We start from the raw sequence: 25,137 nt of genomic DNA, 5'->3' as shown, positions 1-25,137 counted from the left end.
TGCCTGACCTGCTGTGCTTTAACCAGCAACGCATTTTCAACGATGATCATAGCATGGCATTTATATGGCACAAATGTTACTTTTCAACCCAAGCCTGGACATTGTCCAGATCTTGATGGATTTAAACATGGACTGCTTCAGTATCTGAGGAGTCATGAATGGTGCTGAACATTATATAGTCATTGGCGAGCATTCGCACTTCTAAACATCATTGATGAAGAAGCTGAAGATAGGACACTATCCTGAGGAACTCCTGCACGGATGTTTTGGCGCTGAGATGCCTGACCTCCAACAGACATGACCACCTTCCTATATGTCGGTATGACTCACAACCATCAGAGTTTGCCCCTCAATACCATTTTGATTTAAGTTTTGCTGGGGGTGGGGGGGGGCTTGATGTTACATTTGGTCGATTGCAGCTTTGATGTCAAAGTCTGTCATTCTCACCTAACCTCTGGAATTTAGTTCTTTTATCCTTGTTTGAATCAAGGCTGTAATGAGGTTTGGAGCTGAGTGGTTCTGTCAGAACCAAAATCCGGCATTGCTGAGCAGGTGTGCTTGATGTTCCCTTCCATCACTTTACTCGTAATTGAGAGTAGACTTATGGGATGATAATTGACTGTGTTGGATTTGTCCTGCTTTTTTGTGTAGGACATACCTGGGTAATTTTCCACATTGTTGGATAGATGTCAGTGTCGTAACTATGCTGGAACAGCTTGGCTAGGGCAGTGACCAGTTCTGGAGCACACATCTTCAGTATTATTGCCGGAATGTTGTCAGGGCCCGTAGCCTTTTCAGTATCCAGTGTATCCATCCATTTCTTGATGTCAAGTGGAGTGAATTGAAATGGCTGAAGACTGGGATCTGTAATGCAGCAGACCACTGGAGGAGGCTGAGATGGATCATCCACTTAGCACTTCTGACTGAAGATTGCGAAAGTTTCAGCCTTAACTTTTGCAGTGATGTGCTGGGTTCTTCCATCATTCAGGATGGGAATACTTGTGGAGCTACCTTCTCCAGTGAGTTAAATTGTCTACCACCATTCCTGACTGGATGTGGCAGGACTGTAGAGCATAGATCTGATCCTCTGATTTATGGCATCGCTTAGCTATGTCTTATCACTTGCTCCTATGGTGTTTTGCATGCAGGTTAGTCTTCACCAGGTTGACAACACCTCTACATTCATGCTTGGTGCTGCTCCTGCCCTGACCTCCTGCACTGTCCATTGAACCAGGGTTGATCCCTTGGCGTAATGGTTGAGTGGGGGTAATGCCAGGCGATGTGGTTACAGATTTAGCTGGAGTACAGTTCTGCTGCTGTTCATGGCCCACAGTGTTTCATGGATGCTCAGTTTGAAGTCTGTCCTATTTGGCACGGTGATAGCAGTACACAATATGATGGAGATCATTCTCAATGTGAAGGCAGGAACTTGTCTCCACAAGGGCTGTGCAGTGGTCGTTCTTACTGATAGTGTCATGGACAAATGCATCAGTAGCCAGTAGGTTGGGAAGTATGAGGTCAAGTCTGTGTTTCCCTCTTGGTTTCCTCATCACCTGACCGTGTGCGCCTTACGACCTGAGGGCTCCTTCATTCACTGAATGGACTGCTCAGCATCCTCAGACATGGCAAAAGTGAGGACTGCTGATGCTGAAAATCTGAGTCTAGATTAGTGGTGCTCGAAAAGCATAGCAGGTCAGGCAGAATCTGAGGAGTAGGAGTATCCTCTGACATAGCAAGGAGCTGTGGGATTTACCTCTTGATTAACACTTTCTGGTGCTCAGACATGGTCACCCTGGCAAGTCACTGCTCTGTAGAATATTTAACAGTGAAATGCTGTTCATACTATTTGCCCGCAAGTTCAGCATCGCTGTCCTGACAGTGATCTAATACCACCCCATGCACAAGTGAATAGTACACTTAACAAAGTATACAGTGCTATAAATAATTTTGAGGCAGAATACACCCAAAGCCTTGTTCGTTGTAGCTGGTGACTTCAATCAAGTCAACCTCAAGAATGTGGAACCAAAATTCCACCAACACATGACCTGTTCCATCAGAGGTCTGAACATCCTTGACCATTGCCCCACAACCATAAAAAATGCCAACCATTCCATCCTGCGTTTTGAAAAATCAGACCACAACACCCTCCTACTCCTCCTAGCTTACAAGGAGAAATTAAAGCATGAAGACCCAGTACAGAAGGTAGAGCAGTGTTGGTTTGAGGAAACTGAAGCTTAGTGGATAGAAATTAGGATAAATCTTATTTTGGTGATGGAAAATAATAAACTGCTTCAAATGCTGGGCAAATCCCAGCTGACGTTAATTGAGATGTGGTATCAAAACTTATTGCTTTCTGTTCTACATGACTCAGTATCCAAACAGTCCACTCGGCCATATCATTCCGGTGCCTCATGTAAATTTTTGATTCATTTTTCTGTCAGTACACTGAATGCTACTTTCTTTAGGAAAGAAAATCACTTGTTACAGTTAGAAAGCTTGAATGCAAGAGGAGACATCTTCAAAGCCTAAAGTTGTTTAGTAATTAGCATAGGACAGAGGAAATACAACAACTTGTGAATGGTGAAGCCCTAAGATTAGATGAAAGTGAGGACTGCAAATGCTGGAGATAAGAATAGAGAATATGGGATAGGAAAAGCACAGCAGGTCAGGCAGCATCTGAGGAGCAGGTGAGTCGATGTTTCAGGCAAAAGCCCTTCAGGAAAGAGGTTGTGAGCAGAGAGGGTGGTGAGATAAATGGGAGTGGGGTGGGTATGGGGGGAAGCTAACTGAGCGGGCGATAGGTAGATCGAGGTGGGGGTATTGGTGATGGGTCAGAGGGGAGGGTGGAGCGGATAGGTGGGAAGGAGGATGGACAGACTATGAGGGTGGTACCGAGTTGGAAGGTTGGATCTGGGATAAGGTAGGGGGAGGGGCACTAAGGAAACTGGTGAAATCCGTATTGATGCCATGGGGTTGAGGGTCTCTAGGCGGAAGATGAGACATTCTTTCCCCAGGCGTTGGGTGGTTAGGGAGTAATGTGGAGGCGGCCCAGGACCTGCATGTCTTTGGCGGAGCGGGAGTTGAAGTGTTTGGCCACGGGCAGTGGGGTCGGTTGATGCGGGTGTTCCGGAGATGTTCCTTGAAGTGCTCTGCGAGTAGGTGTCCTGTCTCCCCAATGTAAAGGAGACCGCATTGGGAGCAATGGATACAGTAATGACGTGTGGAAGTTCAGGTGAAACTGTGATGGATGTGCAAGGCTGCTTCGGGCCTTGAACGGGGGTGGAGGGGGTGGTCTGCTCCCAGGAGGACTAGTTCCACCACAGAACACACCAGATGGTCACCTCCTTTTAAAGACTGCGATTTCCCCTCCCGCATGGTTGATGCCCTTGAGCACATCTCATCCATTTCCCGCACTTCCGCCCTCGAAACCCACCCCTCCAACTGCAACAAGGGCAGAAACCCCCGGTCCTCACCTTCCACCCCATCAACCTCCATATACATCGCATCATCCTCTGCCATTTCCGCCACCTACAAATGGACCCCACCACTAGAGATATATATTTCCCTCCACACCCCTATCCGCTTTCTCTAAAGACCGTTCCCTCCGTGGCTCCCTCGTCAGGTCCACCCCCCCCCCCGCCCCCCCAACGCCACCGCAGGAATTGCAAAACCTGCACCCGGACCTCTCTCCTCACCTCCGTCCCAGGCCCCAAAGGAGCCTTTCACATCCATCAGAGTTTCACCTGAACTTGCACACATCTCATTTACTGAATCCATGGCTCCTTCTGCGGTCTCCTTTACATTGGGGAGACAGGACGCCTACTCGCAGAGTGCTTTAGGGAACATCTTAAGGACATCTGCACCAACCAACCCCACTGCTACGTGGCTGAACACTTCAACTCCCCCTCCCACTCCGCCAAGAGTATGCAGGTCTGGGCCTCCTCCATCGCCATCCTAACCATCTGATACCTGGAGAAAGGACACCTCATCTTCCTCTTTCCTGATGAAGGCTTTTTGCCTGAAATGTCGACTCTTCTCCTTGGATGCTGCCTGACCTGCTGTGCTTTTCCGGCACCACAATCTTGAAGCCCTACGATTGTATGGCACAGTCAGGTGTAGTCCCTCAAACCATGGTGAGAAAGCTGCACCTCATATGTCTTGTTTACGGGGAATTTAAGTGCTTGAGATGTTTTTACTACGTTAAAGCTCCTATACAAATGCCAGTTTTTGTGCATAATTTAAGTTGCTGTTTGCTGTGCTCGTTTTGCAAGACTAGCCAACTGTAATGGGGGAGGAAATTGCTGTTCCAGCTGGATTGTTTTAAAAGCAAAAATTGCACAAGCCATATTTCCTTGTACTTTAATATGAAGACAGAAAAATTAAAGTTAGGTCCTTTAAGCTGTTAATAGAAAAGCCTATCTACGAGGTTACAAGCACTTATTGCCCATCCCTTAGTGCCTAGGAGAAAGTAGGAGTGATCTGTAGTCTTGAGCCATTGCAGTCCTTTGGATACAGGACAGCCCACTTTGTGGTTAGAAAGTGAGTTCCTGCAATGTTGAGTCAGTGACTGTGAATGAGCGGTGATATAGTTATAAGTCAGGGTGGTACGTGGCTTTGGAGAGATGCTGTAGGTGGTGATATTTCTGTGCATCTGCTGACCTTAGTCATTGGAGGTTGTAGAGATCAGCAGTTTGCAATGTACTGTCAAAGTGCCTGGGTGAGTTGCTCAAGTGTATCTTGATATGCACTGATGGTGAAGGGAATGATTATTGAAGGTGGATAGGATATCAGTAAAATGAGCTGCTGTATCCTGGGTGGTAGGCAGAAGTGGGTTTTGGAGATTAGAGTCAAGATTAGAATGGTGCTGGAAAAGCACAGCAGGCCAGCCAGCATCCAAGGAGCAGGAAAATTGATGTTTTGGGAAAATAGCCCTTCATCATGAATGGCCGGTTATTCCTGATGAAGTGCTTTTGCCCGAAATGTCGATTTTCCTGCTTCTCAGATGCTGCCTGACCTGCTGTGCTTTTCCACCACCACTCATGTCCTGGATGGTGTTAAGATTTTTGAATGCCTTATGGTGGGCAGACATTTGGGAGGCAGGTGGTGAGTCACTTGCCACAGAACTCCTACCTTCTGACCTGTTCTTGTAGCTACAGGATTTATATAAGACTAAAATGTTCGAGCAGAAGTAGAAAATTTTGCCCTATTGCGTCAACTCTGCCTTTCGATGAGGTCATGACTAATCTGATAATCCTCTACTCCATTTTCCTCAATAAGCCTTGAAGAACTTTTACTAACTCATAGTAAAGAATTCTATAGACTTGCTATCCTCTGATAGGAAAAAAAATTCATGTCTTAGTTGCGTGACGTCTTACTCTGAGATCATGCCCTCTGGTCCTTGACCCTTCCCCCAAGGAGAAACCATTTTTTTGCATTTAACTTCAGAATCTCCTATGTTTTAATATTGCTTAAACGTTATTCTTCTAAATGTCAATGAGTGCAGGCCCAACCTATTCACCCTCATTAGAAAATATTTCCATATGTGGAGTTGGCCTAGTGAACCTTTTATGAATTTATATAGATGATTTGGATTTGGGGTCCATGTGTAGGGTGTCAGAGTTTGCAGATGACACTAAGATGAGTGAGTGGCAGGCAAAGTGCCTAGAGGACTGTGAAACTTTTTGCACAGGAACGTTAGTAAGTGGGCAAACATTTGGCAGATGGAACACAATGTTAATGAATGCAAAGTCATTCATTTTGGTAGGAATAACAGTAAAAGGGACTATTACTTGAATGGTAAAAAGTTGCAGCATGCTGCTATGCAGAGGAACCTGCGTGTCCTTGTGCATGAATCTCAGAAGTTTGGTCTGCAGGTACAAGTAATTAGGAAGGCAAATGGAAATTCGCCCTTCATTGCTAAAGGGATCGAGTTTAAAAGCAGAGAGGTTATGTTGCAGCTGTACAAGGTGCTGGTGAGGCCACACCTGGAGTACTGCATGCAGTTTTGGTTTCCTTACTTGAGAAAGGATGTAGTGGTACTGGAGGGAGTGTAGAGGAGGTTCACGAGGTTGATTTTGGAGTTGAGGCTTGGCTAATGAGGTGAGACTAAGTAGACTGGGGTTATATTCATTGGAATTCAGAAGGATGAGGGGGGATCTTATAGAAACATACTATTATGAAGGGAATAGCTAAGACAGAAGTAAAGAGGAGTTTCCACTGGCAGGTGAAACTAGGACAAGAGGACATAGCCTCAAGATTAGAGGGATCAGATTTAGGACTGAATTAATAAGGAACTTCTTCACCCAGAAGGTTGTAAATCTATGGAATTGAATGCACAGTGAAGTAGTTGACAGTACTTCAGTAAACGTTATTAAAGCTAAGGTAGATTTTTTTAAACAATAAAGGAGGCAAGGGTTATGGTGAGAGTGTGGGTAAGTGGCTCCTGAGTCAATGAAAAGATCAACCATGATCTTACTGAATGGTGGAGCAGGCTCCAAGGGCCAGATGGCCTACTTCTGTTCCTAGTTCTTATGTTTTTATGAATTGCCTGAAATGCCAGTATATCTTTGCTTAGATAAGGGGACAAAACCCATTCACAGCAGGAGAGGTGAGTAGATAAGTGGAGATTTAGCTGAGAAAGAGATGTGTGAAAGGGGTAGATAAACAGGGGGATTATGGATGGCAAGCCGGGACAAAAGAGAAGCTGAATAAGTGATAATGAGAGCTGAGTGTAGCAGAAAATAGATAATCTGTGCTGAATGTAAACCATGTTATATGATACTAGTTTTGAGAGTTGGTTAGCTGTGTGAAAAGCAATGCATGTCATAACAAGATGTGAAGATGCCAGTGTTGGACTGGGGTGGATACCTGACTTCAGCTTCAGACTTCACCTGAAGAAGAAGCAGCGCTCCAGAAGCTTGTGATTTCACACAAACCTGTTGGATTATCGTCTGCTGTCATGTGATTTCTGGTCATATCATAACTGGACAGTGTGGAGTGGATAGTTTTTTAAAAAAAAAAGACGGAATATGGCAAAAAAATTGAGTTCCAGAGGTTGCAGGGTTCCAAGGTGAAATGAAATGCTGTAATTTGAGCTTGTGCTGAGGCTTGCTGGAACGTTGCATCAGTCCTGTGACAGAAATGTTGGCATGGAAATATTCAAAAAAACAGTGATCATGACATGATTGAATTTGCTCTGCAAATTGAAAAAAAGAAGATAGAATCAGGAACAAAGAAATGGCTGAGGAACTGAATAATTACTTCGCGTCAGTCTTTTTTTTTGTTAAGATTAGATTAGACTAGATTAGATTAGACTTTACAGTGTGGAAACAGGCCCTTCGGCCCAACAAGTCCACACCGACCTGCCAAAGCGCAACCCACCCATGCCCCTACATTTACCCCTTACCTAACACTATGGGCAATTTACCATGGCCAATTCACCTGACCCGCACATCTTTGGACTGTGGGAGGAAACCGGAGCACCCGGAGGAAACCCACGCACACACGGGGAGAACGTGCAAACTCCACACAGTCAGTCGCCTGAGTCTTCAAGTGGAAGAAATGAGTAATTTCCCCAAAAATTCAAGGCAATGAAGGGGCAGAGCTGAGTATGGTTGCCATCACCAAGGAGAAGGTACTAGAAAATTGAATGGCCTGAAGATGGATAAATTACCTGGGCCAGATGGATTACATCAGAGAAATCTAAAGGAGATCTTCCAGGAAATCACTAGAATCAGGGAGGTGTGCAGAGGACAGGAAAATCACAAACGTAATACCCCTGTTTAAAAAGGGAGTGAGGCAGAAGACAAAATTACAGACCAATTAGCCTAACTCCCCCTCATGGGTAAGATCCTGGAATCCATCTTGAAGGATGAGATTTCTGAATACATGGAAGTATGTAGGTAAAATAGTGCAGAGTCAGCATGGTTTCAGCCCGCCTGACAAATCTGCTAGAATTCTTTGAATATGTAACAAGCAGATTAGACCAAGGAGAACCAATGGATGTTATCTACCTGGACTTCAACAAGTTGCCAGACAGGAGGCTACTGAGTAAGATAAGGGCCTGTGGTGTTAGAGGCAAGGTGCTAGCATGGATAGAAACTTCGCTCTCTGGTCAAAAGCCGAAGTGGAATAAAACCGGTGACAAGTGGTGTTCCGCAAGGGTCAGTGTTGGGACTACAACTTTTCACTTTATCCATAATCTAGATGGACTGAGGGCATTTTGGCTAAGTTTGCAGATGATGTAAGGATAGATAGAAGGACAGCTAGTACTGAGGAGGCGGGGAGGCTGCAGAAGCATTTGACAGGTTAGGAGAGTTGGCAAAAAAAGTGGCAGGTGGAGTACATCGTGGGAAAATGTGAGGTCATGCATGTCAGTAGGAAGGATAGAGGCATGGACTATTTTCTAAATGGAGAATTCAAAGTCTGAAGTACAAAGGGACTTGGGAGTTCTAGTACAGGATTGTCTCAAGGTAATCTTGTAAGTTGAGCCAGTATTTAGGAAGGCAAATGCAATGATATTTATTTTGAGAGAACTTGAATATAAAAGCAGGGATGTACTTCTGAAGCTTTATAAGGCTCTGGTCAGACCACATTCAGAGTATTGTGTGCAGCTTTGGGTCCCATATCTCTGGGAGGATGTACTGGTCTTGAAGTGTGTTCAGAGGAGATTCACGAACGGTCCTAGGAATGAAAAGCTGAACATTTGAGGACTCTGGGTCTAAACTCAATGGAGTTTATAAGGCATTGGTGGGACCTAATTGAAACATACAGAATTCTGAATGGCCTGGACAGAATAGAAATTGGGAAGATGTTTCCATTGGTAGGAGAGACTTGGATCTGAGGACACAGCCTTAGAGTAAAGGGAAGACTTTTTAGAATGGCGATACGGAGAAACTTCTTCAGCCAGAGAAAGAATTCCTTCTATGTGGAGACCGGATCATTGAGTATATTTTAAGACTGAGATAGGTTCTTGATTATCAAAGATTATTGGGAGAAAGCAGGACAATGGGGTTGAGAAACTTATTAGCCATGGTTGAATGGCAGAGCAACTCTGGGCTCAATGGCCTAATTTCTGTTCCTATGTCTATGGTCTTATGGTCTTAACATGGTGTGTTGAAGTGGCAGGTAACTGGAAGCTCTGGGTTATTGTTACGGACAGAACGCAAGTCTGCAAAGTGGTAACCCGGTCTGTATTTCGTGTCTCTGTTGCAGCAGAGACTAGACTGTGAACAATGAATACAGTGGACTCGATTGCATGAAATAACAGGTAAATTGATTCACCTGGAAGTTATGTCTGGGGCCTTGGTTTGAAGAAGGTAAATGGGCAGATGAATACACCTATGATTGTATGAGAAGGTCTCTTGGCAGTGTGTGGAGGTGTTGGGAAAGGAGGAGGCATGGACCAGAATATTCCGGAGGAAACTGTTTCTGCAGAATGCTGACAAATGAGGGGGGGGGAATATGTCTGATTTGTCAGTTTGTCTTCCCTTTTATCATCTTGGTGCAATTTTTTGTGATAATGCACCTGGGCTGCAACTTTCCTATCTAAATAATAATCATCTCTGCTACTCTTCCTGTTACAGTGCATAACCTCACATTTTTTTCTCATTTCAGCTGCCAAGTTTTTGCCCTTTGCTTAATCTATTACGTGCGTCTGTGGACTGTGTCATTGTCCTTTGTTGCCTTCCCATCTTTTCCTGTTATAATACAGGTAGAAGATCCTTTATCCAAAATGCTCTGGACCGGTTGTTTTTCGGAATTCAGAATTTTTCGCATGTCAAAATAGTGACATTTTAATGGTGAAATTTTAAAAAATGTTACTGGAGACACAGACTTCTAAGAACGTGCTTGGCCATGCTCGACAGAGCGATATCTTTGGATTTCAGAGCTCTTTGATTTTTGGATGTTCGGATAAAGGATCTTCTACCTGTATATACCTGATTTCCGAGCTATTTTATATCATTCTTAAACTTGGCAATTGTTCATTAATGTCTGTGATCTGCGTCTTTAAAATAAATTTTTAGTCATTCCTCTGTAAAGTGAGGGTTCTGCTCCTGAGAACCTTCTTGAATGATGACATTCTCAAATGCAGAGCTTGTTTAAAAATAAGTTAAAATGGTTTTAAAATGTTTTGAATATGTGTGATTGTTTTTTCTGTGGATATTGATTTTGGTTATTTTTCGGTGTGGGCAGGCAAACTCTTGATTCGTGATTTCTCAGATACAAGGGATTTACTGTAAATAATTGGCACTAGCACTGATTCCTGTGGTACTCCACAAGATTAAGGTTGCCATCCTGAGGGTGCTCATTTTATCCCAACTCTCTCTTCTATTAGTTAGATAAAAACGAGGACTACAGATGCTGGAAACCCGAGTCTGGATTAGAGTGATGCTGGAAAAGCACAGCAGGTCAGGCAGCATCCAAGGAGCAAGAAAGTCGACGTTTCGGGCAAAAGCCCTTCATCAGGAATAGAGGCAGGAAGCCTGCAGGGTGCAGAGATAAAAATGTTAGTCAATCCTCTATCCATGAAAATTTTCCACGCCCAACACCACTGACTCTTAGAAGTAGATTTTGTGTGATGCCTAATTGAGCCCCTATTAGAAATCCAAATATATTAAGTTCATTGTTTTCTTATTTATGCTGCTTGTTACTTCATCAAAAAAAAATCCAGTAAATTAGTCAGGCATGATTTGCTCCTCATGAAGCCATGATGACTCTGCTTGATTACATTTGCGCTATTGCATCATTCATAATAGACTCTAAATGTTTTCCCAGTGACCGGTCAGTCATCTGTTGTTACTAGTTTTGGCTCTTTTCTTGAATAAAGATATTATATTGGCAGTTTTCTAATCCTTTGGGACTTTTCCAGAATCTAAAGATTCTTGGAAGCTTATTACCAATGCATCTACTATCTGTAACTACTACCTTTTTAAAATCTTCAGGTGGAACTCTACAGGCCCGTGAGATTTATTGGCTTTTAGTCTGATTTATTTTCTCTAGTACTTTTTCTCTAGTGCTAGTGTTGTGTCTTCACATCTCCAGCATAATTACTGCAATGTTTTTGGGACCAATAACCTTTGCATTATCCAGTATTTTCAGCCATTTCTTGATGTCAAGTGGAGTGAATCTGTAATGCTGGGAACCTCAAGAATGGGCTGCGGTGAATCATTGCTTTGCAACCACCTTCAGGCAGAAATGGAAATGGCTCGGCCTTGTCTTCTGCACTGATGCATTGACTGTCATCATTCAGTATTGGAATATTAGTGAAGCTTCCTTCAGTTAGGAATTTACTTGATCCTACCATTCACAGCTGGATTTATCAGGACTGAAGAGTTTAATCAACCAGATATGTGCAATTCCTGAGGAATATCTTCAGAGACAGATTTGGTAGAGGAGGTTATTATATTTGGGGAGGTGCTAGCCTAGTCCCGATGATTATCACGAGACTAATCCAGAAACTGAACATATGCTCTGGCCATATGGTTTGAATGGAAATTTGTGGAATTTGATTTCATCAAATATCTAGAATTAAGAGTGTAATGATGACTATGAAACTGTCAGTTTTCAGGGAAGAACCATCTGATTCACTAATGTCCTTTCGGAAAGGAAACTGCTGCCCCCAGTTGATCTGGCTTACACGTGACTGCAGACCCAAAGCAATGTGGTTGACTCTTAACTGCCTTCTGGGCAATTAGGGATGGGTAATAAATTCTGGCCTTGCCAGTGATATCCACATCCTCTGAAGGATTTAAAAAAGTGATAAGAAAATGCTTGTTGATCCTGTTGTAAAGGTATTATTAGAAGTACTGTTACATTGGAAAGCTAAGAGTAAATCTTAATGACATGTAAATTTTTGAATGTTTGTTTTTGTCGAGGGCACACACTTGCACAATCTCCATCTCCAACATCATCCCCCACTGAAATAGAAAAGCAATACTGTATTTCAGATTAGGAATTAAATTCAATACTTTAAGGTGAATGCAACAGACCTATGGCATGAGTTTTAAAGAGCAGGGGAGACACCTTTTAATTTGTCCAGTGACTCAGCTGCACAATTGATGTGGCTGGATGATCTGGAGGGCTGAGAGCAAATTGGCTGTCATGCTTTGATTCCTGAGAGAAATGGTTAAAGATGTCAAGCTACACAATGTCTTCAGCACCCCTGCAGACAGCACAGCATCGATACCCCTGGTCACAGCCAGACGGGTCTATCTACTCAAGGATAGATTTCCTGGTTGTGTCCCAAGCATTCTGTCAGTTCCATCAATGCTCTGGCTGACTGCTGCCTACAGGATGCCCAGCGGATCGGCAGGAAATGTGGAAATTGAACATGAATCTGTTGATTCTTGAATACGTTGAACTCTAGATTACACAGGTTGGAGAATTGTGCAACCTATTGTTGAGTTTCCAGCGCACTGGTGAGAAACGGTTCATGGAGCATCAAGAGGTTCTTCATCCTTAAAGATGTTCAGATAGTGAGACATACAAGCAAAACTGTCCAAACTCCAGAAGAGCATGCAGAACGAACTTATGCTGCAGACAATGAGGGTGGATATCAAGGAGGATCTCCAGGAGATGAACAGCCAACAAACTTTGCTGTTTGCCTTGAAGTCCAAGATTATTTTCTGGTCCAAGGTCCATTCTGCAGAGCAGAATGAGATCATCTTCCAGAAGGTGCGCAGAGAGCTCTATGATCAGCAGCCTGAAGGAAGAAGCTCAATAATGTCACCTTGATTTGGAGATGCTGGTATTGGACTGGGCTGTACAAAGTTAAAAATCACAACAGGTTATAGTCCAACAGGTTTAATTGGAAGCATTAGCTTTCAGAGCGCTGCTCCTTAAGAAAAACTAGGCCCTGTAGGATGTGTGTGCCACAAAATCTGTGTCTGCACCCATTTTGACACAAGTGACTTCAAATGTAATAATTACAAATCTTAATCTTTAAATCAAGCTTGACTACATATGACACCATGTGACCCGGATGGTCAAAGTGGAAAAAATAAACATGAAATTCATCTTATCTTTGAGAAGTAAATCTGTGACAAGAGTACCAAGGGAATGAACAGCAAGCTAATAACATATGCAAATCTATATTCCAGTGCCTCTTGTGGTGTGTGGTGTTCACTGTTCCTGTCAAATGCCAGGGCTGCCCCGATAGTTGATGCAAATTTTGTTTTTAGAATTTTTAGGCCTATTTATTTTTGTCTTCCCTACAGAGCAGGGCATATTGGCAAGCCCTTCCTGAGGTTATGCAAGGTGCTGTACAGTGCATATTTGCTTGTTCACTTCTTCTTTCCCATGCATAAAGGTCTTTCCAACCACTGATTTCCTGTCCGATTTAGAATCGGAGTTCACAATGTTTGTATTACTTCAACATTTAAGTTAAAAACTTATTCACGGCAACAAACAGTACAGCTGCATCCAATACAAAAATTTAGTTTGAAACCAAGAAGCAAATCACCACCTTGCACTCGCATTGTAAGGTGAGCAAGGGATATGGTAAAAAGAAGAATTAAATTGACTTGAGAAAAATGCAATAAATGTAGACAATTAAGGATCAAAAATATTTGCTCACTGATTTCTGCTATACTACCCCAAAAATTAGTTGACCAGTGTACAATGCGTAATTCAGTGCAGTTGACTTATTGGTAACATTCCATAATGTGCCAATGAAGCATATGTCATATTGTTCTACACTTAGTTGTATAGCAAGAAATCTTGTTTCTGTAGTCCACCATTTCCTCCTGAAGCAGATTGCAATTTAAATGAGAAGTACATTGCATTCACTGAAGTGCCAATTCATCAAATTCCCTCATGATGGTAATTGACAAATTGCTTTTATTACCAAGTGTTTGAAAAGCAGAATTTTTACTATGGCTTCCCTTGCTCAGAGACTTCCCTGAGGAAAAAATGAATGTACTTTTGGCCTTGAGGAAGAATTGCTGTGGTTTAAAGTGCTAATTTTATTTCCCAGTGGCCTCCTCTATAACACATTATTCTGGGGGGATCTATCATGTGATCAATCTATTCAAATCGCCTGTGATTCTCCAGCATTTAACATCTAATTTTAAACTGTCCGCAATGCAAGCGCATTGTTACCACTTCTGCTCACTACTTTTTTGGAAATATAGTTACTGCTCCTTTCTCATTTTATAGTTGCACATTGAATGTAAATTGAATGATCACATTTAAATCCAGTAACTCAGAACTGACCTGATTTGAAAAAGAAACCATTGATTAAGCTGGGACTGCAGCAAGCATGCTTTTGCCTCCAAATGCCTAATTGGGATTTTGACATTGTAGAAGTTTTGCCTAGAGCTAAAAACTGGTGATCTTTTAATTTTGAAGGCAGGACTTTACTCTCTGCTCTTTCATTGCCAACCCCATTAAAAATTCTTTTGCAACACACAACTGCTAAGGGCTGCACTTCTTTGTGGTTGGTGGGAATGGGTGCAGTGATGGGAGAGTAAGAGTACAGGTTCAAGGATTAAATGCAGCTGCACTTGTAGTTGCATTTAAATTTGCTGCTTTAAGATTTTAAAAAAAAAATTGAAACAATGGATTTCAGTTTGTATGAGTTAAGATTCCAGCTTCAAATAACACTTTCCATGAAGTTCTCCCTTGAATTGTCACATTTTTTTCACAAGACCATGATCGCAGTAGTAATTTACTTTCATCATTAACAAAATTTTCCATGGTCACTACTTGTTTTATTTTAGCTAGTTTGATCTTTTGCATTATTCACTAACTTCTGTGGACCAGTATGCCTTGAGCAATTTGTGACATACATAATTTAAACAAAAAATGTGAAGTTCACTGTTAGCATGTTATTTGAAAACTTGTGCTAATGATACTTGTAATCCTGGTTGTTGATTCTTGACTTGCTTAGTTGATATTCCCTTTTTTCAACAAAGTGAAAATGATTGAATTTTGCAAGCAAGTTTGTTTCTGTGGGAAGATTTTAGATTATTTGTCTTACCCCTCAACATCAGTTGTTCTTGGTCTTGATGTGGTACATAACGTTGCTCGATGTGCAGCAGTAACTCTCTGCATTGTTCTGCTCACAGTAAGCAGACACTTTGTTGTGACTTTATAACTGAACTTTGACTAATTTTCTATTGTGCAAACATTTCACATTAATGGAAGAGATTCACAGTCTATAGTTCCACTCATCCAGCAACGTGATCTATTTGTTTCTGTTTATTCAAAACCTGAAGTGTTTGGAAGTTTATAGTAAAACAGTCGAGAGAAGATTTTTCAAAAATAAAATTAGGCATTGTTATATCTCCATGAATTTGTTGGCTATAGGAGAGGGATGATTTTAATGTTGTGGAATATTTTTGGAAAAAAGCTTTGTTAGAAAACAAATGAATAAATTAATAATATAAATAGTAAAGCTTTGTGAGAAACTGATACAAGACCTAAAGTGCTTTTTCCAGGCAATCCACTTTTAACCAGTTTATGAAAGCTAAGGATCAAATGAAGGAATAAGCATGGCAACATTCATATTTACAAACCAAACCCTGAAATGGGAAAACTTTTCCTTTCAGGTGTAGAGTTGTTTTTTGTGAATTGCAACCAACCTGTAAAACTGGTGTTTTAGGATGAAGTATCCCATGTGCATTCTTAAATTAATTTTCTTTTGGTACATACGTTCCAAAAGATGTGGTGCTGGAAAAGCACAGCTGGTCAGGTAGCATCAGAGGAGCAGAAGAGTCGACATTTTGAGTGAAAGCTCTTCATCAGAACATTCCTGATGAAGAGCATACGCTCGAAACATCGATTCTCCTGCTCCTCGGGTGCTGCCTGACCCGACAGCATTTTTCTAGCAACACACATTTTGACTCTGATCTCCAGCATCTGCAGACCTCACTTTTTCTCCATAATTTATAAAAAATCTTGAAATCATCTATCTGAAGTCTTTTTTTAAGTTACATTTTCCATTTTGTGTAAGCATTTTGCATAGAATGCAATGATACATGATAACATTTGTACTTCACTGTTTTTTGGATGTATTGACAATGCATTCTGGTGTTGAGGTGTTTTTAAAAAAATAAATAGCAGTAGGATTGGCAAACTTTTCTCTTTAGTCAATCTGATTTTTTAAAATCTGGTCTGAGAATAGAGAGGAGTAGTTGTGGGCAGGTTTGTAACAATATGTAATTTGGTTTTAGTGGTTCCAGCAAGTGATTGGATATTTTCCATCTCCTGAACGCAGATGGCAAATTATACTATTGGATTTGAAAATGTATTAATATACAGTTTGTAATTTGGACAAGCAATAATATGTTGTATAGAAAACAGTATTTTTAAAAACTGTCAACCAATATTATCTTTTGAGCGAGTATTATCTTCTGCAGTTCCGTTAAATATGTAGAGCTACCATAGATCACAGCTTATAAGACAATATTCTTTTCTCCGTGCCAAAAGCCTTCCTTTTGCCTTTATCTGGCATACAAGTTGAATTTCCTTTACAGTTACAAAATGCTATGACAACATTAGTTGTCATCCTCAAATTTTCATCCCCAGAATTTTGTTTTATTTTGTACCGTAAATTAGCGCACAATTTAAGCAGGCATTCCAGGCTACATTGCAAAGAAAATACCTGAGGATATTTTGCCCAAAAACAGTAGACCACCTGTGGTACGGTGAGTAAAATGTCATCCTATCATTCAAGACAGACAGACTATCCAAATCAATGGTGAAGAGGGATACATTTTTGTAGAGTAATAATTCTAAAAATAACATGATCCAGAGTGGAATCCTTGCAACAACGTCATTGTCAAGGTGACTTAGAATGAATTCTGGATGTAAGTTTGCTCGCTGAGCTGGAAGGTATGCTTTTCAAACGTTTTGTCACCATGTTAAGTAACATCAGTGAGCCTCCCGTGAAGCACTGGTGTTATGACCTTTTTATTTCTGTGTTTAGGTTTCCTTGGGTTGGTGGTATTATTTCCTGTGGTAATGTAATCTCCTGTTCTTTTTTCTTTGGGTGTAAATAGGGCCCAAGTCACTGTGTATTGATAGAGTTCTGGTTGGAATGCCATGCTTCTGGGAATTCTCGTGCATGTCTGTTTGGCTTGTCCTAAGGTGAATGTGTTGTCCCACTTGAAGTTGTATCCTTTTTTCATCTGTATGTCAAGATACTAGTGATAATGGGTCATGCATTTTGTGGCTTGTTGATGTTCATACATCCTGGTGGCTAGTTTTCTGTCTATTTGTCCAGTGTAGTGTTTGTTACAGCTCTTGCAAGGTAATTTGTAAATGACGTTCATTTTGCTTTTATAGGGTCATCATGGTAGAATAGTATAAAGAATAGCAGAGCAAAACAGCCACAGACTGCTTAGAGAAATGATTAACCATGCCACAACAGACTCTGTAAATACAACTGGGAAATTTCGTGTCGAAAAACTGTTCTCAGTAACGTGGCAGACCATGAATGCACACAGTAGAACGAGCCATAGACATTAGACAGTGACAAACACAGAAATGAGACAACTAGACCTACAGAAAAAACTTGACAAACTCGCACAAAATAACAACACAGCTAACCTAAAAGCATGGATAAAAAGCTTATCTGACCGATTCTTAACAGACACCGAAAAAGCCATCCTAAGTAAGAGGATTAAATTACAACTTCGGGGATGCGGACAAGAAATATTTCTTAGCAGCATTAGAAACAGCACTGAAAGACAATGAGCTCTTGGAAGAAACCCAGCAAACCATCAGATGGATAGTCGCACCAACATCAACAAACACATCAATTTGGATCCCATTTACCACCCTCTGAGAAAAAGGACAGGAAATGATATCACTGGAAATGACGCCACCAACCCAAGGAAACCTAAACGCACAAATAGAAAGTGGGTCGTAACACCAGTGCTTCACTAGGGGCTCACTGATGTTATCTAGTATGGTGATGAAACGACTGAAAACAAACCTTCCATCTCAGCGAGCAAACTTACATCCAGAACCTCAACCTGGGCTACAAATCTTCTCAACATTTGCTAACTTAGAATAAGTTTTATGAACTCCTTATTTTAGATGCTAAAGTTAATGAATATAATATATATATAGAGATTTTTGTGCAATTCATTCTCTAAATGGTGCCATAGAATGAAATGCCTTTGGACCTGTTATCACATTAAGGGCACTATATAAATATAAGTTTTTGGTATTTCAGAATTCCAAAATTGCAGTTGTCCAAACAGCGGTAATAATAAATCCCTTTAATTCTGCTAAAGGATCGAGAGAGTTAATAGTCTGTCCCTATTTTATTTTCTAAATAACACATCACTGAATGCAAGACTGTTAACTTTATTTGTATTGTTTTAAAAACCAACAGAGTCTGATGAGGACTACCTGCAAACTGCTTTGTTTGTACTAATACTCTGAATTATCTATCCAATTGCTGTCTGGTTAGGAATATTATTCTTTTTAAACATGCTAATCGAGCTATTGCATTCAGGTTTGAACCAATCTACACAATTAATTCTCCATTAAGATTGAAAACCACTGTTCAATGTATTTGTTTTGAAGATTCAAGTGCATCATACTGTGTTAACAAGTGTTTGCATATAGTTTACCTTCTGTGGCCTCCTTTCCTTCTATCAACTTGATATTTTTTGTGTCCATCTTAGTTGCAAAAGCTGGACAAAAATAAGCCATCTGAACAATCCTATTTTAGCAGAGCTCTTGCTTTTTTTTAAGAAAGCAAAGGAACAAAGCTGAACCCAACTTTGTCAACACTAGACTGCTTGTAAATACACCCCAGAGCAACAGAAGGGAAGGGGGAAGCAATTGGTCATCTCACTATATTATGAATCTGATATTCAAGTTAATAAGACTTGTTTCTGTTGGTGCTAAGTTGTATAACATTATAGATAACTAAAATTGATACAAGCTTTGTAACTTGTTTTTTTTCCTTCCTCTAGTGAGCACTTGTCCTGTTCCTTTACTTTTTTCTTGCATGGGGATAGTAAAGTCTGTACCAGTGTTGAGATAAACCAGCATCAACCAGTATACCATCTCAGTGAACAACATGTCACTGCAGCCCAGGGATCCTCCAACCCCTTCCAAGGTAAGAGTACTTTTATTTCTGAAAAAAAAAGTTGTAAAAAGCCTCTTTTGATATGAACAGGGAGTGACAAGAAGGCTTAAGTGGAACAAATTTTTTAAATGCCAACTCCAGTGGTCTTGTGAATAAAACCAGTACTTGGCTTGCTTTCAAACTGTTCAGGCAAGGAAATTGTACCCTGTATAGACCAGCTGGTGAGGTGATCTGATTTAGATTACAACAATTTACCTCCATTATTCCTGATCCATGTTATCCCTTTATCTCAGCTGGAAAATGTAAATGTATAACCCTGTATTGAGAGCAGGATTTGGCTTAGCTGTGATGCCATGTGCAAATAAGCAGTAAGAGGAATACTCTGTATTTAACTGTGCAGAATAAGGGATTAGAAAGCCACTGTGCCTGTCAAATGAGAAACTTCACCATCAGAGGGGAGAGGGAAGTGTCAAGTTATAATATGTTCTCAACCAATCAAAACAAACTGCATTTTTTTTGTTTCAAGATTATGTAAGTGAGTGGGACTTTTGCAGTAAAGAAGGGGCCCATTTTGCTTGTGTCTGCACTGACCTTTCTCTTGGCCTCATCTAAAAGATGCATTGTATTTCCCCATAGCAAGGTATTTCAGGGTTCTAGCAGTCTATGTAAGGATACTTCTCTAAATCTCTTCCTTACTTAAGTGACTATTAAGATCATTGATATTTCACCATTGACTTCCATTATCTTAAAGCAATTGTTCTCCTCTAAAATCTATTGTTTTGGCTTTTTATTCATTCTCCTCTTGTTGAGAATGTGGATGATGTACTTCTAGGGCTACAGGTATGCACCTGTTCCCAATTTAGGTTTGGGATTTCCAGTACAAAGTTAATCTCACTCTTTTGATGTGATAATGATTCTCTATTAAACTTCAGAAAGAACTCTTTTGTAACTTCCATTGCTGCTGTGCGTCCTTGACCTGATTCTCTTGACACTTACTGCTTTGAGCTTTTACGTGCTTGGAGTCAGTTTTAAGGTTGCCCAAATTCATTCCATGGAGGATAATTGCAACCAGTAAATTGAATATTTAATCCTGTCAATCTGTGCTGAATTAGATCTGGGTCTCGGGACACAAGATAGTGTGTTGATTCTAGCATTCAACCACAAATTTATTAAGTCCTTGTCAATGCATATTTTCATCTTTTCCTTCCAGTGATCCTCAGCCCCTTTGGATTAAGTGGTACCCTGACAGGTCAGTCTTTCAAGCTATCTGATCCTCCCACCCTTAAACTGATAGAAGAATGGAAGCAATTTTATCCAATACAGACCAGCTCAAAGGAAACTACAGACGACAAACAGGAAGAGGTAGACTGGGATGATGACTCAATAGCAGCTGTAGAAGTCATTGTTGGTAAGTGGGAATGAAAATGTTTTGCTGATTTGAGAGAGCTTTCAGTAAACTGTTTCGTTTTAGTTAGGAATCTGTAAATAGCTAGTAACGCCTAGCAGCCAAACCTTAATACAAAATAGCAAGCTGATCTTTCACCAGTTTTTCCTCAGTATTTTTATTTGGTTAGATTAGATTCCCCACAATGTGGAAACAGGCCCTTTGGCCCAACCTGTCCACATGACCCTCCGAAGGGTAACCCACCCAGACCCATTCCCCTCTAACTAATGCACCTAACATTATGGGCAATTTAGCATGGCCAGTTCACCTGACCTGCACATCTTCCCTTGACTAAGCAATGTTAACTCAGCCCTATTTTACCATGCACTTCCTTGTACTCTGCAATCTCATCCTAAATAATGAACTCTTAAGTCCTACCAAAAACTAAGGTCAGGCTAACTGGCATTTAATTTCCAGGAAACCGGAGCATTGCTGAACTAAAACATAAATTGAATCAACTTTTGAAAAGGCATGCGTTATTTCCATGATCAATGTTAGCAATTTGTTGGAGAAATATGAGGGTAATAATTCACAGGGTGAATCTGGAATTTTTATATGACTAAGAACATGTTCAGTCATGTTTATTTGAAATAGAGGGAAAAGAATCTATTACAGAGACTTTAAACACTGCTAAACTTGGTGTGTTGTGCTATTTTGTATCACAGTGCTTATCAACTTTGCATGAGAAATTTATATTTGCAGTTAATTATTTGAGAAATAATAGGAGCATAAGACATAGGTATGCAATGAGGCAGACTTGATTAGGGAGCTTAAGGTGAAGGAACTTGTAGGGGGCAGTGACCACAGTATGATAGAATTCATCCTGCAGTTTGATTGGGAGAAGCTGGAATCAAATATTACAGTTGATTAAAAGTAATTCCAGAGACATGAGGGAGGAGCTAGCCAGACTGGAAGTGGAGCCGAGCAGGAAACATAGTGGAACAGCAGTGGCATGAACTTCTTGGGATAATTCAGGAGGCACAGCAGAAATTCATCCCAAGGAAGGAGAAACATACTAAGGGGAAGATGAGGCAACCATTGTGGAGTTTGCATGTTCTCCCCGTGTCTGCGTGGGTTTCCTCCGGGTGCTCCAGTTTCCTCCCACAGTCCAAAGATGTGTGGGTCAGGTGAATTGGCCTTGCTAAATTGCCCTTAGTGTTAGGTAAAGGGGTAAATGTAGGGGAATCGGCGGGTCAGTGTGGACTTGTTGGCCCGAAGGGCCTGTTTCCACACTGTGTCATCTAATCTAATCTAATCATTGCTGACCAGGAAGTCAGCAGCAGCATAAAAGCAAAAGAAAAGGCGTACAAGTGTGGTGAAGGTAGGTAGGAAACCAGAGGATTGGGAAGTTCTCAAAAACTGGCAGAGGGCATCTAAGAGAGCAATAAAAGAGGGACAGAGGTTGAAATGTGAGAATAAGCAAGCTAGTAATATGAAAGAAGATTGCGACAGTTTTTTTAGGTACATAAAAAGTAAGCAAGAAGCAAGAGTAGACAGAGTGGAGAAGTAGTGGTGGGGGAACTGAATAGGTATTTTGCACCATTCTTTGTAGTGGAAGACACCAGGAGAGTAAGTGTCCTTCAAGAGAATCAGGGAGCAGAGATGAGTTTAGTGGCCGTCACTAAGGAGAGGATGGTGGCGAAGCTGAAAGGTCTGAAGGTGGAAAAGTCCCCTGGACCAGAAGAACTACTCCCCAGAGTCTGAAGGAAATAGCTGAGGAGATTGTGGAAACATTAGTGGAGATCTTTCAGGAATTTCTGTATCAGAGGGAACATGGCTTATTTAGCATCCCTTTTTTCAGAAGGGAGGGAGGCAGAAGATGGGGAATTAAATGCCAGTTAGCCTGACCTTAGTTTTTGGTAAGCCTTAAGAGTTCATTATTTAGGATGAGATTGCAGAGTACATGGAAGTGCATGGTAAAATAGGGCTGAGTTAACATTGCTTAGTCAAGGGAAGATCATGCCTGACAAAATGTTGGAATTATTTGAAGTGGTTATAAGCAAGTTCAACAAAGGAGAGCCAGTGAATGTGATCCATTTGAATTTCCAGAAGGCCCTTGATAAGGTGCCACACAGGCTGCTAAATACAATAAGAGCCTATGGTGTTGGAGGGGAAGGTACTACCATGGATAGAGGACTGGCCGACTGGCTGAAGGCAGAATGGGAAAAGCGTGGTCTTTTTCAATATGGCGGTGAGTTTGCAGGAGTCTGTGTTGGGGCCACAGCTATTCAGGTCATTCATTAATAATATGGATGAAGAAACTGAGGGCATTGTTGCTAAAATTTCAGATGACACAAAGGTAGGTCAGTGGCAGGTAGTCCTGAGGAAATGGGGAGGCTGCAGAAGGACTCGAGTCGAGGTTAGAGTGGTGCTGGAAAAGCACAGCAGGTCAGGCAGCATCCGAGGAGCAGGAAAATTGACATTTCAGGCAGGAGCCCTTCATCAGGAATGAGGCTGGGAGCTCGGGAGTGGAGAGAGAACATCTGCAGTCCTCACTTTCGCCTTGCAGAAGGACTTAGTTAGGCCAAAAGAGTAGGCAAAGAAGTGGCAGATGGGATACAATATGGGAAAATGAGGTTATGTGCTTTGATAGGGAGACAAAAGACTGGACTATTTTCTAAGTAGGCAAAAGCTTCAGAAATCTGAAGCAGAAAGGGATATTGGAGTCTAGATTCAGGATTCTCCTACAGTTAACTTGCACATTCAGTAGCAGTTAGGAATGCAAATGCAATGTTAGCATTCGTTTCAAAAGGACTGGAATATGAGAGCAGGGATGTGCTGCTTGAGGCTATGTAAGGCTCTTGTCAGACCACATTTGGAATATTGAGAGAGTTTTGAGCCCCATATCTAAGGAAGGATGTTCTGGCATTGGAGGAGGTCCAGAAGAGGCTGACAAGAATTATCCTATGGGTGCAGATCTTGTCCTATGAGGGGTGTTTGAGAACTCTGCATCTGTACTTAATGGAGTTTAGAAAGATGATGTGGAATCTGATTGTAACTTAGAGATATTGAGAGGCCTGGATAGAGTGGATGTGGATAAGATCTCTCCCCTTGTAGGAGAGACTAGAACCTGAGTGCACAGCCTCACAGTGAAGGGAAACCCCTTTAGATTTGAGATGAGGAGGAATTTCTTCAGCCAGAGGCTGACTAATCTGTGTTGCTCATTGCTGCAGAGGAGTATGGAAGCCAAGTCTTTGAGAGTATTTAAGACAGAGATAGGTTCTTGGTTAGTAAGTGGGGGGAGAATCAAGCGTTACAAAGAAAAGACAAAAGAGTGTAGTTGAGAAACCTATCAGCCATAATTGAATAGCAAAGCAAGCGAAATGTGGCAGGTGCTGAAGTTCTGAATTAAAAGCAAATGTGGAGAAACCTGGCAGGTCTATCAGCATCTGGAGTGAACAATGTTTTGAGTTCAATATATCATCTTTGGAACTGAAGAGCTGGATATGTTTGATAAATTGAAAAGGGGGTTGAGGCAAATCAAACAGCAGGGATTGTCTGTGAAAGATTAATAGGCAAATAAGATTCAAGATCAGGCGTGTTATTGTGCAAGAGTGCTGAAGAGGGTTGTAGAGAGAACAGAGTATAGATTAGATTAGACTAGATTACTTACAGTGTGGAAACAGGCCCTTCGGCCCAACAAGTCCACACCGACCCGCCGAAGCGCAACCCACCCATACCCCTACATTTACCCCTTACCTAACACTATGGGCAATTTAGCTTGGCCAATTCACCTGACCCGCACATCTTTGGACTGTGGGAGGAAACCGGAGCACCCGGAGGAAACCCACGCAGACACGGGGAGAACGTGCAAACTCCACACAGTCAGTCGCCTGAGTCGGGAATTGAACCCGGGTCTACAGGCGCTGTGAGGCAGCAGTGCTAACCACTGTGCCACCGTGCCAGATCTGGTGTCGATGTTAACAATCGAATAACGGTAGGCTTTGACTGAAAGCTTAAACATGAAAAATAAAGTACAGACACTGCAGGGACAAACTTGATGTCATTGTTCTCCACTTCTAGCAGAGTCCTATTGAAAGTATTTCTGAACCAAAAAATTAAATTGGTGAATCAATGTTTCTTTAAAAGACACGTTTTCATGATCTATGCTACAAGAATGTTTGTGAGAGAAACGTAAAGGTAACAGTTTACAGGTGCTGACAGACCTGCTAAGCTGCTTAAAGGCACTTTGTTTTTATTCCACATATTAACAACCTTCTGAGCCCTAAAAGGGGGACCTCTTATTTGTCCCCGAGTTTAAGTATTCCTCACAAGGAAATATTCTCCTGGTATCTACCTTATTAAGTCTCCACAGGATCATCAATCTTCCAATGAGATCATCACTCATTCTTCTAATCTCCAATGGGTTAAGGTCCAACCCATTCAACTTTCCTCCATAAGATAAACAGTTCTTGTCAGGAGTGAGTTGAGTGACACTTCTATGAACTGCTTGCAAAATAATTGCTTTATTTCAAATAAGGAGACCAAAAGTGTATGCAATATTCCAGCTGCAGTAAAACATTGCTATTTTTTATATTCCGTTCCTTGCTTTAAATGTCAACATTCCATTTTGCTTTTCTAATTACTTACTGTACCAGCATACTAACTTTATACAATTTGTGTGCAGTGGACACTGCTCCTT

General features: G+C 41.4%; 1 protein-coding gene across 2 annotated transcripts in view; it reads left to right on the top strand.

The window, feature by feature from the left end:
* Positions 1-25,137, top strand: part of med13a (mediator complex subunit 13a) — a 232,041-nt gene that overhangs the window by 84,774 nt on the left and 122,130 nt on the right. For both annotated transcript variants that reach the window (XM_060847924.1, XM_060847923.1), the window contains exons 5-6: positions 18,936-19,081; positions 20,262-20,459. In XM_060847924.1, coding sequence (XP_060703907.1) covers positions 18,936-19,081; positions 20,262-20,459 — 344 coding nt within the window. The remainder of the gene's footprint in view (positions 1-18,935; positions 19,082-20,261; positions 20,460-25,137) is intronic.

Source organism: Hemiscyllium ocellatum, chromosome 31 (genome assembly GCF_020745735.1).
Source record: "Hemiscyllium ocellatum isolate sHemOce1 chromosome 31, sHemOce1.pat.X.cur, whole genome shotgun sequence".
Classification (NCBI taxonomy): Eukaryota; Metazoa; Chordata; class Chondrichthyes; order Orectolobiformes; family Hemiscylliidae; genus Hemiscyllium; species Hemiscyllium ocellatum.
Note: the sequence above shows the minus strand (reverse complement) of the source record. Positions and strands in the feature narration are given on the sequence as shown.